Below are 18,972 nucleotides of genomic sequence, written 5' to 3'. Positions count from 1 at the left end.
GCAGGAGAAAGGGAACAGTCACCGATGCTAAAGGTTCAAATAAAGGCGTGCTTGTGCTATTGTACTGAGGGAGGCTCAGTTAAGAACAAAGAAAAGTGGCAAGAAGGTCAACGCTTTGCTAAAAAAAGGAGTACTGGATGACCAAAAGATGACCATTTTATGGATTCCTTTTCCATTAAGCAGATATTTTCGCTCTGTACCTCTTAAATTAACAAACTCTAAGGCCTGATCTGTTTCCTCACCCAAGGCATCTGCGTATGAATCATGTTTTCACCAGCCACCAGGCTTTTTTGTGTGGTCTCACACAAGTGTTTTTCCTTGAAAAGTCAACAGTTGTCTGATCGCGTATTGTTGCATGTCTTGTCAAACAACACTGTCAAACTTGCGTAACATCCTTTTCTTCCTAATCGTGATTACAGCTTGTGCAGCCAGGGCCTGGTAGCGCCCGGCATACTTTGTGTGGAAGGTGTCCTCGGACAAAAGCCTTGAGCTCAGGAAGCCCGTCATACCAGCAGGACTGCTCAGCTCTGTCAGCATCAAGGCCAGGATTCTCCAAGTTCTGTTGCAGAGATGATGTTACAATAAATCTGTTTAAATAAAAATAAATAAATCTTCGAACCTAAAGTATTCGTTCAAGTAACTCGAGCATTCTCCCCACACACTTGGCAGTGAAGTTCAACGGCTCTCTCCAAAGGCGCTGAGCATTGTGAGAAGATCAAAGTAGCAAAGTCAAGATGACAGGCAAGACACATCCGTGGAGCAATGTAAGGGACTGGGGAGAAGGAATCCGAACAGCAGAACTGGGGTTGGTGAAGAAAATAAGAAGGAAAAGAGGATAAGGGAATAGAAGAGCAAGAGCATGTTAGATGGGAGAGGGTCAATGGAGTCAGTGGCAGAGCAGAGGCAGATAAAGGCTGAACAGCGTTGAAAACCATCAAGTGACAGGATTTGGAAGAAGAGAGAATTCAGTGTTTGGCAAAAAGCAGACTGAAAAAAGTGACAGTATTTTTAGTGAGTCCAAAAATGTAGCTCAAGAGAGAGGTTTTTTTTTGAAAAAAAAAAAAAAAAGTGGAAGACTGTAATCAGAATAGATAACACCTCGGAAATGGGGTAAAAGTAAAAATAGTTAGTAAAAATGAACAGCTACAAGAAATGTTCTTTTAAGAGTATGGAGTCACTCGAAACAGGAAAATGATGTTGACTTTGATTTGTACACGCTAGGAAGCTATTGTCCTCATCTTCACACAGAATGAAGACCAGACAGCAAGACTGTAAAGTGTAAATAGGAAACATAAGCTTTTCCCCATACCTTTTTTATTATTATTATTGGTTATGAAGTGAAGATTTTAGTGGAGAAGCTTGAATTTTCTTGAAAAGAGATAGTGTGGGAAAGCAAGATGAAAAGGTAAATTGTCAGCCTTGGCCTAAGATAACTTCCAGAGGAAAGCAGACAGAAAAGAACAAGCTATAACAAGAACTTGTAAGAGCAAGGCTAGCAGAGGAAGAAATAGCACTTAGGAAATTTCCAAAACACCATTACTGCACACCTGATTGGTGTGGGTTCAGTCTCAGAGCAGAAAGGAACAGCAAACGTTAAGAACAACAATTAACTGCCATGCTGGCTGCAGAGCTGATAGCAATGGGAAGACGAAGCAAAGATAAAAGGTGCCTGGCTAGATGTTTCTCCCCAGAGAAAAGCTAAGCTACACCAAGACAGATCAGAGTCTCAATGCCCAGAAGGACTTTGGAAGAAATTAGCTTGGTTCAGGAAAACTGAAAAAAGCAGATGTTCAGATCAGACAGGAATTCTAAGGGCTGTCAACAAAAGGTCAGTTACCCAAGCTAACAGCGTACTGCAGACGTAAGGACATTCTAACCTCTGTTCCCCTTTGAAATCTGTTTTATTTGTGTTTTGTCCCTTGATAGGCACTTTGTTAACAACATTCAATATCTTTAGAAATCAGAATATGTTGCAGATTGCAGTACACATCCAGAAACAAGACAGACTGAATTTCATCCAGCTAAATAATGAAAATTTCATCAGTAATGGAGTGTTCTTTGGCTAAATTAGAGCAGCAGTTAAAGCTAGCTGTGCTTCAACCCTGTGCATGCATGATGTTTGCACAAATTAGCAAAAAGTGTGAACCTAAGTTTCAGAACTTTATCTTCCTTTTTTTTTTTTTTTAGCTAATATACAGACATGATTCAATGCATCTCTTAAATATTGCAAAACCACAGCTAAAGTTTAAAATAATATCCGTTGCTCAACAAATGTTTTTGGGGAAGCTACAGAAATAACTAAAATACAGAACACATGGCAATAAATTGCACATCAACTATTTGAAATGTTTAGTAAGTTCATTAGGGCTTATCAAGACCTTTTCTAAAAGAGGTCTTAAAGGTCTAAGAGGTTTCCTTGATCTAGTAATCGAAGCTCAATAAATAAATAGGAGTTCTGCTATCAACTTGAGCTGAAGCAAGATGAGACCTTTTACAGTCTCAAGGAATTTTACAGTCTTTATTGTGCTATCTTGATAACACTCTTTGGATTAAAAGCTTTAACAAACATCACCGGGCATGTGATGATCAATATCACTCGAGACATTTGCCACTTTAAAGAAAACTTGGAAGCGGTATGTAATTAATAATGTAAAGCCCAGTTAAACAAACTATTGACTATGTCCTCCCTTTTTGTGCTCCAGAAAATTCCACCCAGAATCTGCAGCTCGTATTTTTGATGAATTTCTACAGACTTTCAAGAACTTTTATGGAAGGTATTCTTTGGGAGAAGAAAGCATGAAATGAGAGCAGGTGATTTACGACAGCCTTTCTTTATGAAGCCCCTTTTTGTCACTTTACGTGCCATTGCCGTTTCATGTTCTGAGGCTGTCAGGAGTCTCAAGGCTTGTCCGTACAGAAAAGCTGCTTGATGAATGTGTCAATTTATAATACAGTAGCTACTGCAATTAATCTAACTGTGCAGGGAAACAGCAGATAGCAGGCAGTGTACAGTAAATCCAAAACCTTTCTTGGAGCACACTGGTTTCTTAAACAGTTACAGCTCTGTGAAATATTGCTGGTACAATGCCTCGCTGCTTTAAGGCAAGACTGTTAATAAGTAGTGGATAGTATACAGTAGGACCATGTTTCTGTTATCGAGCTGTCTAAGAATGCAAGTGAAACTGAAAGTATAGTTAACATTTCTGAAATTCCTATCCTGTTCTTCAGCCTGTTTAAAGATCAAGCTCCTACACTGGATTTGCTCAATCTGTGTGTTTGGGGCATGGAGGGAGGAGAATAAGATTAGTTCAGGTTTCTCTGGGAACAGCAGTGAACTAGGATGATACACTGTGTAATTAAATTGCACGGAAATGTGTAGTTTGCACCTGTGGAGATTCCCTTCCAGGGCCTAATACTCTGCACACAAAGTGTCTGTGTTTGTTCCATAGCGGACAAAGATCTCCATGGAAAAAAATAGAAGAATCCAGGAGGATTTCACGTAATGGCATTCAATACATCTGGACAGGGCCAGCCATTTTGTTTCAGTCGTACACGGTACCAGATCTAGGGGCAAAGTCGGATGGGAGAATGCTGCTCATCTGCCAAGAAAATAAAGGAAACAGATTCAGGCAGGACGCTACCTCCTCTTGCATAATTACCTCCGCAAAAGATCCTCACTGCTAACAGACGCACTGGCAATGAGACAGGAAAACAAAAGGCTTAGCGAATGTCTAAATAAAGCCTTCCCCCCACATTTTCCTTCAGTTCTTGCAGAGTATTGGGAATGGTGGCGATGCCTGGAGCTTGAACCCAAGGTCTAAGCGACCCTTGGAAGTTCAAACAGCGTGCTGCCCAGCTCTGCTGAGGGAATGATGCTCTCTCTTCATGCGTGAACCAAAATAATCTCAGCTACAGTTAATTGGCTTCCAGCTGGTCGCAGTTCCCTGAGCTGCCTGGGAGCTCTGTCCGGGGATTAACCTGTAAAAGCTCAGGTCGCTCACTGAGAAACCCTCGCTCCTCATGCGTGCCGTGGTGTGGGGTAGTGCCCAGGGCTCTGCTTCCCTCCCAGGGATGCACAGGAAAGCCACCTCAATCTGGCTCTTTCTTAACCTAACAAGGAGAACAGCCCTACAGTTTTTCGACCTCTGTCATGACTTGGACAGTTGGCTGTTGGATATTTTTTACTGTGACACCCCTAGGAATTGCAGAGTAAGATTACCAGGACATCTAGAGAAATGGCTGAAGATTAATAAAACTGATTTGAACTCTTTTGGTATTATCACATGCATAGTGTGTTTGCAACCAGGTTTGCACTTTCCACACTAGAAAAAGTATTTTCATGATCTAAAGTATCTATCTGTAGGCTACTTGAAAAAGTAAATTCATGAAGAAAGCCTTTCAACTTTGGTGAGAAAACAGAGTTAATGTCTAGCTCCACCCCTAGATGAGTTGGTGAGGGTTTACAAAAGTCAGTTGCACAAATGAGTTAAAAATAAAGTGGTGGCTGGAGATGGGGTGCAAAAAAATCAGGACTACAGGCTATTGAAATACTTTTTGTGTCTCATAACAGGAACAGGCTAGATGAGAACATTAAATTATAGTTAAATTCTTTAAGTAAGAATGTTTATAGTTGTATTGCGATAATTCTTGTGAGCCTGATTTGTTTTTGTCCCTTAACATGTTTAATCAGCTTTGTGGCAGTAAAAGACAAGTTATACTGAAGCTGTGTTCTTTGAGCTGCTTGCATTTTTCCCACAAAAAGAGTCTTTGGAGCCTTTCGACTCAATTTCCAAGCGAAATACCAGATTAGGTAATTAGGGAAAATACATGTAGAAAATTTAAGTTGGCAAATGAGGACAGCCCTAGTACAATATTTTTACCAACTTAAATATCTGAAGTTGCAGCTATTTGGTTTAGCTTAGAATACTTCTAAAATGAGAGACCAAGAAGCAATAATACTTCCACAATACATAGAGGGTTCTGAATAGGCAATTTGTTTTTTCTGTAAATCAGAACATTATAGTTAGCACGCACTATAGCTTCCCACTGGGTGCAAAGGAAAGAAAAAAAAAAGCCCAAACAAGCAGATACAAAGCATTTTTAAGCAGTGTTCAAGGTGATATATTGCCTGCTTGAAATGACGTGTTTGTACATTGCAGGGTTGGGCCAGTACCACCTCTCACTTATAATTTGAAAGTCTCTCTTAGTTATTTTCACTCTGTTCCATGTAAGACAGAGCTATTTTGAAGCCTTGTGGAAAACAAACAAACAAAAAAAAAATCACTGTAAGGTAACCATCCAGCATGAAATTGTAACAGTGTTTGGAAAAGAAACTCAGAAGATCTCTCTCTCAAAGCCCATTCAATCAAGCTTTACTTGGAGCTGCTTTTAAGTACTCTTCTACTGGAACGGCAGAAACTCCTTCATGCCAGCTCTGAAGCCAGATGTGCTCAATGTTCATTTTCATGAAGAACCACTCATAGCTATGAGGCCACTTTCTTATCACCGGGTGCCTGGAAGGACAAAAAAGAATAAATAAAAGATGTGCCAAATTACATGCCTAGTCTGCTTTTTTTTTTTTTCCTTTAGTCTAGTGTGCTCATCCAGAATGAAACCTGAGATCTGAGAGTCACCACCAGTCATGTTTTCTGCCTTGCCTTGAAATAAGGTTGGTGATGTTCCACACCTCTGTCTGGCAAGAACTACAGCTTAAGGCAGTCAGTGAACAATATCTTCCCCTGTCACAGAACCTCCTCTTTAAAGACAGATGTTGTTTGGTCTCCAGTAGGTAAAAACAGTTAGAGGAGATTCTCTGAACATGTGTCAAGGTCGTGTTTGTACCTGTTCAAAGGAGATTGTGTTCTGTAAATATCACCTCTTTGGTAACAGTCGTGGTGTGTCAGGAGAATTAATAAAACCAGCTATCAGACAGAGTATGGTCCCTTCAAGCTATCACCTGCTAGAGCCTTCTCATCCTGTATTTCTGTCTCTTTCCTTTGGCCTTTCTTTACCGCTAGCTCAACAAGACCATCCCCACCAGTAGTGTTGACTGGAGGTGCCTGATCCCTAAGCCCCTGCAGGTGTGTCTGCAGAGGATGCTGTGGGAGCTCAGCAGTGGTGTATGGATCAGATACAACAGCTCGAGGCACAGCGTTCACAAGAGCTGGGACCATTACTGGGTAAGGCATCAGAGAAGACTCAAGCCTTGACACAGCAGCTCTGTCACTGCCCGTAGGCTCTGGAGAGGGCAGGCTCTGGGGATGCTGGTCCCTGTCTTTTTGCATTTCTCATGGAAATTTTCTTGCAGAGTTGAGGTAGTGGCTTTCACTGTGAACGTGTAAAGGTTGGCTATCTTTGTCCTGTTTGGAAGCAAGGCCCTGCAGTGGGCTTGGTCTTTGTGTGCTCAAGGAGATCGGTTTTTGGATGATTTTGCCTCCTTGCTTGCAAAGTCGATGAACTTTGGGGCACCTTGTGTTTCTACCATGCTTTTAACTCCCTGCTCAGTTTGCGCCAGTAGGGGCAGAGTGTGGCCAAATACTTGGTGGATCTACTGTGCATGTGTGTGGGTCATCGGAGCTGAAATGGGGGCTGGCCCTTTGCTACCTCTCTGTAACCACAGCTTCTCCACAGCAAGATAGCCTGGAGGCCGCTATTGGAAGTCTGAGCTGGAGCAGCTCCTGTGCTTGCTGGACTCTGCCCTAGCTCAGCATCCTGCTGACCACCCTGGCCTGGCCATTTGTTGCAGGGGGAAGTTCTCTCCCCCTGCAGAGGACTCTGCAGAGGAGGCAGTTGGTTTGGTGACCTTTGGGGATTTCCCACTCTGAGATGTCTTTCTGAGCACCTGCTACCGTGTCAGGAAATGGCTCTGGCCACCGCTGACGCCGGTGATCCCACCATGTCAGTCTCACTTCTGCTCCTCAGTGGCTGAGCAGCTGCTGCTGAGGCACTGGTGGACCCTGGCTCATGTAATAATCCAATTTCTGCAAAGTTTGTAGAAAAGGTTTGTGTGCCAATACAACACCCATCTGTCTCTGGTCCCATTTTTTGCTATTGATGGAGAGGCTCCAGTAACTCTCTGTCACGCTGTCAGCATCTCTTGAGCCACCTGTGGGCATCTCAGGGGGTGTTGCTGACAGAATTTAGGAATTTTTTTTGGCATATTTTTGAGCAAAGGCAAGCACTGACATTACCCCCCATTGGGTATACGATTTCTCTGTTGAGCTGTTCCCAGATGCTCCTCTCCCTTTGGCTCCAGAAGACTGTGGTCCACCAGAGATGGAGGCCACCAGAGATGGCGGCCTTGAAGGCTTATATTGAGGGTGGTTTAGCTCAGGGTTTTATTCAACACTCCACTTGCCTCTAACAGCAGTGTCTGCTCTTCCACACAGTTGGCCACTGTCATCCCTGTGACCACCCAGCCTCTCTGGCAGCTGCCCAGGGGTTTTGCCCTGAGGGCTCCCTCCAACAGTTGCAGCGTATACATTTATTTCTTCCAGAGCATCTGAAAAGAGCAAAGGCTGCTTACAGACACGACACAGATCGACGCTGGACATTGCAGCTGGGGACTGCATTTGGTTGTCCTGTGAACATCTTTGTTTGGTGCAGCCCTCTTTCTGTGCTGGACCGCCATTACCTGGGCCTGTACACAATGGAGTTGGCCCGCCATTTTGTCTGCAGCTTCCTCGTTCCCTCAGGATTGCCCCTGTTGTTCACGTTAAAACCTGTTCACCCAGATCCCTCCCAGCAGGACAGAGAGAACATTATGTCTGGTCCATGCTGGTTCCCAGCACATCCCAGTTTCCCCTCAGTATTTGATTCACTGGGCAGGGTACGGCCCGGAGGATCATCCCTGTCAGCCAGTGTTGGAGGTGCACGTCCCAGCTAAAGTTCAGGCTTTTGATGCCTGTTAGTTACACTGATAAAAACGGGTCCCACTGGAGGGTGTGGGGGCACGCCCTGGGTGTGGGGTGGATGGTGTTAGGGTTGTGCTTGTATCTGTTCACAGGAGGCTGTGTTCTGTAAACGTTATGGCTTCGGTAGCAGTTGTGGTGGTATGTCAGGAGAGGTCATAAAACCAGCTAGCAGGTGGGGCACAATCTCTTCAAGCTACCGTCTGCTACAGCCTTCACGTCCTGTATTTCTGCCTCTTCTCTTGGGCCTGCCCTGGCTGCACGCTCATTTATTCTCCGGTGTAGCTCTGTTGAAGGCGTCAAGAACTGCAGCGCTGGGAAGCATGCTACAAATTGTCTCATTTCTACATTGCGAAGTTTCCAGGAGATGAGAGCTGATGAATTTTGTTTCCAAACCATGAGGTCTGGCCTCACTGAAGCCCACAGGCTTCATCCTGCAAATGGGTGTGACATAGTGCCCAAAGGTAGCTGCTCTGTCTCTTGCTAAGGGGCTGTGGGTAATGAGTACTACTTGTCCTGAGGTGGGATGGATTTCTACATGTAGTGTCCCACTTAACCAATGCACCCTGTATTTATGGAATCTCTCCTTACAGCCACGATTACAAAACACATGGTCTACTGCAGTCTTAATATTTACCAACCGTGTTTCCACAGTTCATTACCTCAACAGTTAAAAGGAGCTTGCGAAGCTCTGCCTGTAGTTCCAGGCCAACATCCTCTGTGGCCCCAAAGTAAAGATCAGGCTTGTTGCTTCTCAGGTTTTCTGTACCAAGTGGCTGCATCTATATATTTGTCTCAAAACTGCAGGCTGTACGATACTATATGCATATCACATACAGACCTAGAAAACATTGCTTGCTTGGCAAATTCCGTTTCCTCTGGAGGCACCGTGACCATCTGTCCTGTGAGAGTCAGTCTGGCACACCTTGGATCCTCCGGATCGACTACATTTTTTCTGTGCACAGAGAAAAATGCTCGTGTAATAGCTTGTCTTCTTCGCTTTTGAGATATACAAATACAAAAAGAGGCAGTATTTTCTCAAACCGTGCAGGTCTTTCCTACACTCAGCTGTAACAGTCAGGGGGATTGCTGAAGAAATACCTGAGAGACCTCTACTGTAGAGATTTGCTTAATCTTAATTCATACTCTTAAAAACTGCATTAATATATATAATTTAAAAATCTGAAAATGACAGTTTTTTCCAGACCTATGGACAGCCCTGAATTCAGGATTCCGAAGAGAATTAGTGAGATGATTAATAAGTATGTGTATATGTATTTGCATGTAATTTTTCTTTCTGCCTACCCTGGAAACTCAGTTCTTGTTCATTTTTACCCATTTTTCAACTGCTTTACATTGCTTTTCTTCACACACACACACACAAAGAGTCAAGTAAAGTCTATTAAAAAAAAAAATCAACTGCCTTCATCCTTCAAACTGAGACAGAATAGGTACTTGTTGCTTTTTGGCTCTTTCTATACAGTAATAATAAATAACTCCCATTAGTAGCTGTGGGACAACTGCTGACTCCGAGGTTTACAATACAATGATATAAATCATGAGTAAACCGACAAATTGCAAAAAAGTTTCAGGCAATGACTGCAATGGCCTGATCCCGAGACGTGCTGAGCAGCCCCAAGGTCCTTTGCCAGCACATTGAGACTGCTCAGCATTGCCCAGGACTGTGTCCCCACGTAAGAACATAAGCCCTGAAAACTACATTAGGAAACAAAGATTGCATTTCTTGTTCTCCGTGTTTTAATCTGAAGCAGCGAATCACAGTAAATTACATCTAATCTGTGTGCAATTTTACGTAAAGATCTCTGCTTGAGCCCTTTAGCCTCAACTGTGTGCAATCTGCAGTGGCTTTTTTTTTTTTGGTTGTTTTAACTCTCAATATGTGCCTACTGCATGCAGGAAACATATGGGCATCCTCCTGCAGCTAATTTAACACCTGCAGATTCCCCACAGATGGTTATGAAAGACCATGTAGCTTACTGGATAAAGTGTCTGCTTTTATAGATAGGACCAGGAACAGAAATACGCAAGGAAATACAACAGGCTGATTGATACTCGGCTATGCCCAGTAAGCACTTGGCACAGTCCGTAGCCTGAGCTCCAAAGAGCCATTTGCAGTCACATCATCTCTGGGATGTTTTTTCAGCATCCTGTTCGGTCTGGAGCTGCCGTTCTCTGAAGGTGGTGCTCAGCGTAATGATGCCTGGACAAACCCCACTCATACTTTTTTTCCTCTACTGTGCTTTCTGCACAGGAGGAAGGGCGGCCGCCAAGGATCAAGCTCAGTCTTTTTGTTCGCATCAATAAATAATGGTCTGATTTTCTCCAGCACATTTTATTATTATTATTATTATTATTATTATGAAGTAGCAAATGGTGCTTTGAGTACCTGAAAATCCGCATTGCCTGCCTGGACACTGGGTTTAATTCTCCCAGCGTATATTTGCAGTAGAAACTTGTCTACAGGGCCGCCTTGGCGTGTTGTAGATCAACACTAGCTCGCACCGCATGCTGACGATGCAGTTTCACATCCTGCTTACAGTGGTCCCAGCCTGTCCCGTCCTGAGCAGTGCGGCTCCGTGACCCAGTGACACCCGTGCTCCCTCTCACTTCTCATCTGGGTGCTGCGGGGCCATTCGGTCTGCGTGACCCCTCGGGCAACCGACCCGTCAAAACAAGAATAAATATCAGGATCATTATGACTAAAACGAGGGAGGAGATGGTCATGTGTGATGGGGACAGGGTGCCATTTAAGACCTGATGAAGCTACAGATAAGACTGCACTTTATGGCATTTCAGGTTAAAGGTGACCTGACGTAAAAGCTGGCTCTGGCACTGCGCCGGCTGCAGGGTACCACTCTCTGGGGTGCCTCGAGGCAAAAAAAAAGTAACCCAGTTTATAAAAAAGAGGGAAAATTTTCCCCCAGGTTTAATTCCTAGAGCTCATGCCAAGGGGGCAGGATCCTGTCCTGCACAGAGACACAGGGGAGGGGCAGACCTGCCCCTTTTTTATGGTTCCAGATGAAGGTGGCGTCCTCCCCTTTGGAAGCGGGATATGCTGCCCACTGAAAGGCACTCTCCGTGGGAATCAGCTCGCCCACAGCAGAAGGGTGAGCTGATCCCACACACAGATCAGGACCTGCAAGTCCAGCAGCTAGGGCAGTGCAGAGTCTTAAAGTCCATTTGAGTCATCCTGACCTACTGCTGCTTCGTGCTTAATCTCGGTACTTCATCAGTCTTACAAATACGGAAGGGGACTTCTCCCTCGCCAAGCTGCAGTTCAGGCGCTTGTTTTCAGCTGATAACCCTTTATCTCTGTGTACGAAACCATTTCCTCCAGAGCATAACAGCACCATAAACAACTGAAAGCTGGGAGAAGCACGAGTACCTGCAGCCACCTTTGCCTGGTACAGCTCCTAGGCAGGATGGTGCTAATTACTTTCAGGGAGGAACTAGAAAGGGGTTGTTATTAAAGGATGTCTTCGTTTCACACAGCGGATCAAGGAGATAAATTCGGGTGTGGTCATTTGGTGAGCCATTTTGGGTTGACACCTCCTCGGATGAGAATTACTCGATCATTTTGTGCTAGTCCTCATTTATTCTACAAGCGTCCTTGCTGATTTTTGAGTAGGCAATTGGCTTGGCACCGCTGCTCTTGGGTTGTGGATGCTGCCTTCCGCTGTCGAGAGGTTTTTCACCTGATAGGAGTGTCAGATGTGGCTCTTTCCTGATTTACAGGAAAAAAAAAAACAATCTGCTCTCCACATGTTCAGCTGATGACAATACAGCCATATCTGAAATCTTATTATTTAATTTATTTTCCTGACTCCTTGTGTTTGCAGTTTTCTGTCTGTTACCCTCTCACGAGTCAGGGCATTACGCTAATTGACACACACAATGCCGTCACTCCCAGTAAAAGTTATTTGCACCAAATTCTGCACAACAGAAGATTATTTTTCTGGGAAATAAGGCAATCAAATTACTTGTTAAAACCTTGTGAGATGAAGTTTTGGATGAGCTCAGCAAAGGACGACAATACATTTGAATCTAGTACGCCGTGTTATTACTTTGTGGGCTTTGCATTTAGCACTAGCTCTTACCATGGGCTTTCTGTTTCAGAATAGTGACCTTGCACTCTAATCTTACATTACCATTACTATTTTCGTTATCAAAGGAGACCGTCATATTCTGAAAGAAATCTGTTTCTTCATTTCTGGCGTAGGATTTCCTTAATAATGTGTGATAACTTTATAGTCTCTAAACTGTCAAAGATCCCTAAAGTTACTTCTAAAAGTTCAATCGCTTCTAACTGTATTGTGAACAGGTCTTGAATTTTCATTGGTGTTACTGATGTAACTAACCTAAACACAGGCTTTGTTTCCTAGGAGTAAAGGGATATAGCTCATGTTTTTACTAAAGACATTACAGGGATAAATAGGTGTATTTACTAAGATACTCCTCCTTCGTATCTGTAGAGGTCTAGTCATGCATTTACTAGTTATTTCTTGCCTTCTGTCTAAATAAATACATATTCAGCTCTCAGTCCTTGGGTTTATTTTGTCTTGGTTGGCACAAGGACAAGAAGGCGTGCAGAAAAAATGGCTTTACATAAAATTTGGGGGCATGGAGGAGGAAACCCTCAAGGGCTTCTAAGGCCCTGGGAAGAGAATCAGGTCCTCGGTAGCCCTGGAGAGGATTTCATGAAGGCTACGGTAAGATGTGAACTGAGGGGAGGAGAAAGTAGGGAACCATTGTAGGAGACAAATCAATAGGGAACACATTTATTTATTTATGCTGATATGAAATACATACACTTTGTTGCAGAAGTTAACTGAAGCCAGATGACAGTGGAGGAGGATTCAGCTTATGCACTTTATAAGAACACGATGCATTAAGAGAGCTTCTCTTAATTATTCATCTGATTGGTGAAGAGAGAATTGATCACCTCCGTTCCTCTGCTTGGTGAGCAAACTTCGTATGCAAAGTCTGACCCATTCTGGGCAGTTGTCTCTTCTGGGCATCTGCAGCTGGCCTACAAAGTACCATCTTACCAAGGTGCCAGCTTTACTGAGCTTATGGCCAAGCCTGTGTCCAAGCGAAATTTGTTTCCTGACAGTGATGGGGAGCATGCTGCTGATGAACACGCCCCACTTACTCTACTGCTCACCACTTCTGCACTTTCTGAGTCATGGTTCAAGAGCGGTTCAGGGTAAAGACTGCCACCTACTCATTAAATTGTTTATTACACCAGCCATCTCGTAGATTTTAATTAGAAGGTTCCTGCACCAGAACCATCTAAGTGCAGATCCGATGAACGTACAATTCAGGCTGATGCAGTTAAATTGGCTCACAAGGGTGATGATGTTGGGACTCTGTTAGGACTCCCTTCTGCAGCTGAGATCTCTAGATCCCTGCTTTGACTGTCGATGCCCTGTCCCCTGGTTTCGCTGGGTATTCATCTTCATCCTTGGCCTCTGCAGTCCATTAGTGAGCTGAAACAGATCTGGCACAGATCAGCAGTAAAAGCAAAAGAAGAGTTCAGGAATCATTCAATAAGGAGAATCAAGTGTCCCTGAGAAGGAATCGCTAGGAAGAAGGTGGGAGGGCTCAGTGGTGCTCCAGGGACTGGTGGAGGAAGCAGAGACGTATGGATGGGAATCTCTCATCCTCCCCAGCTTGCTTTTCCCACTGAGGAGCTGCCATCCTCCTCCTCCTCTCCCCTGAGGAGACAGGACCTTCCATCCTTCCATGAAAAAGTGTTACTTTACTTTTCTACTTTTAAGCAGAAAGAAGAGAGAAGTTGGAAAAGAGCCTTCTCCTATTGCAGAAAGGCAGACCCAAGAGCCAAGAAGAAAGCCCTATTTCTACTCTTGCTACTTTAAAGCACCACATCTGTGGCGTAAGGGCAATGGGTGTCCACACACCCTCACCTCTCCTGCAGCAGTGGCCCCGTGGCCATACAAAGCCATGCCATTTGGAGGTGGGGACTGGCTGAGCCCTGCTGCCTCCCACTGACTCAAGGCAGGGACTCTGTCACCCTGTAAAGGACCCCTGTTCCTCCTGCCCCAAAATAGGAAATAACCAGAAAGTAACTAGGATGGCACCATAGTTTTTTTTTGTCCTTTTTTTATCCATTTATATGAAGGAATGGAAGAAACGTTATGTCCTTTGAGAATTATTGTACAGCGCATATAATTTCGATTATTAAATGTCATTAGTTTTCAAAAGCCGGTTTTCCTCCTCGTTCATTTTATTGTCTCCTCACTAACTGTCTCTGAGGCAGACAGCGCGTATCGCTGCTGCTAATCTGCGTGGCACAGACGTCAAACAAAATCTCCGCTGAAAGCAATTTCATAATCTGAAAAGCTGTTGCTGGCCTTCAGCTGGATATGGCTGAGCAGTTTCGCCCTGCCCTGCTCTGACTTTGACAAGAATATCTTTATCAGCCGTGTCTGAGAGCCAGCAAAGAGAGTTAAAAGGCATCTTGGCTTTTGGAAGAGCTGCCTTGGGAACTGAAGAGCGCTGGTACAATGGCTCTGAAGGGAGCCACACTGAAGGGAGTCGGTGTTCATAGCCTACCTGTCTGAAAGTTTTAGGTCATTTTGCTGTTCCTAGAAGAAAATAATTTCTAGAATGTTTTAATCATAATTTATTACATCAAGTCAGTCTCTTTGTCTCTCTTTGTTCACAATAACAACTCATTTCTTTAGCTGAACTGCATGTTTCAGCCAGGACGGTTTTATATAGTTTAACCACAGACAATTCACAGGAAAAAAAGAAAAAAGAAAGAATCACAGCATCAGCTATTTCTGTAAGCAAACTCAGAGAAACACATATTAGTGCTCTAGACAGGGATTTTGGGAAGTTGGTTATTTAAGCATACAGGGATAAAAAAAACAGTAATTTAGAGCTGTATTGTGTGCACTCGGTCACGATGATAGTAGGTTTCGTGTTTGACTTTCTAATTTGGTATCTTCCTGAATTTTTAAATACAGATTTTTCAGGAACTGCTCCTGACATAATTATTTGCATATGACTAAAGAGGACCAATACAAATACCAGGAATAGAAACATGTCTGTGCCACAGAAACAGGAGGTGGATCTCAACTCCTCAAAAAACACGGGACGGATGTCTGGATTCAGCCGTTGTCTTCCGCACGCATACTTTCTCCTTACGTGAAGGCACACCACCACATTTCCTTGTTTTATTCATCCTTGATTTATCCATCCTTGGTTTATCCATCCTGAAATTAATTGCCTGTTTTCCAGCCTGAACTGTAAAGAGGCAGGCCCAGGAGCTTACTTGGAAAGAGAGATCCTCTGAGCAGCTTGTGTGTTGGGAAATCCATTCAGAACAATCGCCCCTCTATTCTTTACTGCAGGGTTCGGTCTTGTTCCCTCTGAAATCTGTAAGAATAGGACTCCATCTTTTCAGTTTTTATGTGGAATAAGCATGCCAGCTCGGTCTATTTATAGCCCTGAACCATTTCATTTTTCTTGCCTCTGTTACCCATTTATCAGCCGTCAGATCAGTGGCTAAGTAACCCTCTCTGTAGGCCGAGCATCAGAGGGTGTCTGCAGCGAGGCGCAGCTCGTCTCCCCCTGGGAAATGGAAATCTCTGGGTGAGAGAGGAGGAACCCAGGCTGGAGCTGCCACAGCATCACGTCCTGCAACTGCTGCCTATCCCGATGCATCGCCGCTCTCTTTCTTTCGTTATTAAAAGTTAGTTTTGTACTGGCTGGGGCTTTGCAAATTTTCTCTCCAGCTGATTAAACACTGAGGCTGGAAAACCAAAAAGGCCGCCCTATACTCCTCACAGCCCCACGAGTGGGGAATATTTATTGTCCAGGTTTGAAACTTGAGCATGTGCTGAAACAAAACAAATGAAATTCGCTACTAAATAAACTTAATATCAAGCTGATGCACGGGCACACAGGCCACTTGATTAGATACAAGGCTATTGAAATGTCAGCTGTGTTTTCTTTCTAAAGGCCAGAGATTTCTTCTGTATGCAATAGGTCAGAAGCATGTTTCAGGAGAGTGCCAAGTGCTCCCAAGAGCACTGACTACAGGCATCAAACAGCTTTCAGTTATTTTAATTCTTACAACCCAGGGTAGGTTAATAATGAAATTCTTATAAAATTCTACCTGAAAGCAGGCTGCAGGGCCAAATTCACTGCTGGCATACAAGGACACGAACTTTCTCACGTAGAGCGTTATTCATTTAGCTATTTTGCCTGCTTATTTTGGAACCAAAACAATTAATGTTGCCCTTGCCCCAGAGAAAATTCGGGTATTAAAAAATATAAATGACACTTCCCTTTGTGACAAAATCTCCACGGGTGCTGTCCTAATACCTAGCACAGTCCAAGGTCTGCCAGAATAACAGGTCTGGCCTCTCGTTTCGCCTGAGTAAAGAGAAAGAAACCTGCTGGACAAAAGCTAAGCCACCACACGAAACCCCGCACTGTGGATGTTCCCTGTGAGGTTGCTCTCCTAGCTTAAAACGTAAACTCATTTCTGACCCTGGTTACATAGGGAAGAAGAAAGTTAAGCTCGCAGTGCCCGCATGCTTGCTGACTGTGAGACGGCCCCAAAGCCTTCTCGCTTTGCTAGCCATCAAAAATGCAAACAGCAGCTCGCCAAATGCCCCAGCTTTTCACTCTCTTTATCTGATATTTTTTTCCTTTAATGCCAACCAACATCGGTGGCAGGCGAGAACTCCAAAAATAATGAAAACCAAACTGAACGTAATGACGAAATAAATAATGCAAAGAGCAGTGATTTGACTCCACATCTCTGTGCTCAGTTCAGCAGTGAGCTCAATATTTAGAGTATGGTTACATGCAGGAATGGGGGCGGCCTATTTTCCCTCACCTTCTCCTCTCCCCTCTCCTTCGTGCTCCTCTGGCTTTTGGTGAGCTGCTGCAAGTTGCTAACCCAGCAGAAACCTAATCCGGCAAAACAAAAAAAAAAAAAAAAGGAAGAGGTTTCTGGTAGGTTAAAGCAGCCCCCTTGATGGCCACAGGAGGGGTGGGACTGGCTGGCCGGGAGCAGCACCAGGCATGGGACAGGCAGAAGGACCAGCAGAAAATGGGATTGCCATCACTGGGTTAATTCTCTTCAGCTTGATATTTGAACTCGAGGTCAGACAAATCCCAGAGCTGATGGAAGAGAAGGACGGAGGCAGCATGTGACCAGTCCAAGGGAGGGAGGGAGCGCAGGGATGTGGCCACTGGTAATCAGCGTGGCCTCAGCTGTCTTGGCAATACGGGGGTTAGCTGCCTGGCTGTTGTTTGGGAAATTAATAGATGCTTAATAGGAAGACAGTGAATAAATATTCTTGAAAGGTTGTGATGTGTCTGACTTTCATATTTCTATAAGTCATGACTCATTTTGTTGGTGAACTGGCTCTTCCCAAACAGGTAAATCAGGCAGCAGTGTTGCTAAAATGTGAAAGGCAAAGACTTTCTAAAGCAGGTGTTTAAAGTCAGGGATGAAAGGCCACGCTTTGGAGCCTCCATGGGTGTCTAACTTCCAGAAGTGCTCATCAGCAGCAGCCATCATCAATGGAAGCCGCTCTGAGCCTCTGAAAACAGGACATCCACGTAGGTGCTAGGGCACAGGGCTTAGCTCACAATTTTAAGCACCTGATGTATATATTCCGCTCATTATTTGATAAAAGTGAAGAAGCTCAGAAGGCAGGAATAAGCTCCATTAGCCCTTTACTAAAGACCTGATAAATTTAATTATGATTTGAAATGATTAACTCAAAATATTTAATGAGATAACTTTAATAAACAAACAGAACCCTTTTTATCTTAGCTTCACCTCTCTGTTGACCTTCTCATCCACTCAGAGCTGAATTACCTCAGTAAGTGCTGTGATGAAGAGTACATACTGGAGGTGACGCTGGGAGAGCCTTCCATTTACCATTCACTGTTTTCTTCCAGTTTTCAGCTTGCAGGCTTAGAAGTTGAGATGACCCAGCTGGGGGTTGTCTTGGGCGTAAGTCTGGGATCCGGCTCTTAAGACAAAACTCTCTTCTTTCCTTGGAGTATCAGCCAAGATCTGCTTTGCTAACAGAGTCCTGTCTGACAGAGTTTTGGTGTCACCTACCTTGTCGCGTAAAGAGGCCTTTGGAAATAGCGCTTCACATGAGGCCGACCCAGCCAAGCTTGCCGCAGGTCTGACTGCAAACAAACACATGGCGCAGACGTGTCTCTTCCAAGGAGACAAGCATGGTGGGGAAAACTGTATGGTCTTTGAGTTTCCATACATACACTTCACACATGTGACACAAGATCCTCTTCTCGACCCTGGAGAGCTACAGCCCCACCAAGCCAACCAGCAGGGCCTCCAGAGCCGCTCAGCAGAGCAAGGGTGTCTGCTTCACCTTGACTCCTACAGCCCTTGGAACTCTACTGACCTTACTGACCAGGTCGCCGTGGCCTGTAATTGGATCTCCAACACCTAGGTTTTATGTCAACACCTCCAAAAAGAGATCAAAGTTTGGGCATGCTAACGTGCAAGTTGAAGGCCTCTCCAGCTGTTGATGCTGATACTTAGGTGATACTACTTGGGTATCTATTACTACTTCTGCTTTTCTTTAAGATGTTTTACTGGGTAACTTACTGCAAAACAAACCCAAGAGGAGCCTGTAGCTGATGGTGAGAGACAAAAATAAGAACAGGACAGTGAAGGTGGAGACCTGGCATAAAGCTGTCACTGTTTCATTCTGAGGTCTGTGTTTGTTCTCACCAAAGCTAGTAGTGGACACACAACATTTTGTTACCTGCAAAAATTTCCATCCGCCTCTGGCAGGGTCAGAGAAGCCACAGGATCCTTCAGGAGATCCGCCACAACATTATCCTTCAGCGTCATGTAAAAGAAAGGGATTCCAGTGCTGCTATTGACAGGACCATCGCTGATAAGCAAACAGTTCCCAAAGGGCATACCTCGGATGTGCAAAATCCAAAGACACATCTGCAAATCTGCAAAGTCCTAAGACACAATAGGGAAGATTTTTGTTTCCACTGAGCT

General features: G+C 44.2%; 1 protein-coding gene across 1 annotated transcript; it reads right to left on the bottom strand.

Moving 5' to 3' along the window:
• Nucleotides 1-5,365: 5,365 nt before the first annotated feature.
• Nucleotides 5,366-18,885, bottom strand: CREG2 (cellular repressor of E1A stimulated genes 2; the record flags this gene model as incomplete). The annotated part of the gene is made up of 3 exons (XM_084287171.1): nucleotides 5,366-5,513; nucleotides 8,752-8,865; nucleotides 18,725-18,885. The coding sequence occupies 3 exons, from the start codon at nucleotides 18,883-18,885 to the stop codon at nucleotides 5,366-5,368; spliced, it is 423 nt and encodes a 140-aa protein (XP_084143297.1).
• Between the last annotated feature and the right edge of the window lie 87 nt (nucleotides 18,886-18,972).

The sequence above is a fragment of the Netta rufina genome, assembly GCF_964035555.1.
Source record: "Netta rufina genome assembly, chromosome: 1".
NCBI classification, from domain to species: domain Eukaryota; kingdom Metazoa; phylum Chordata; class Aves; order Anseriformes; family Anatidae; genus Netta; species Netta rufina.
The sequence above is the reverse complement of the archived record's forward strand: the minus strand, read 5'-3'. Positions and strand labels throughout refer to the sequence as shown.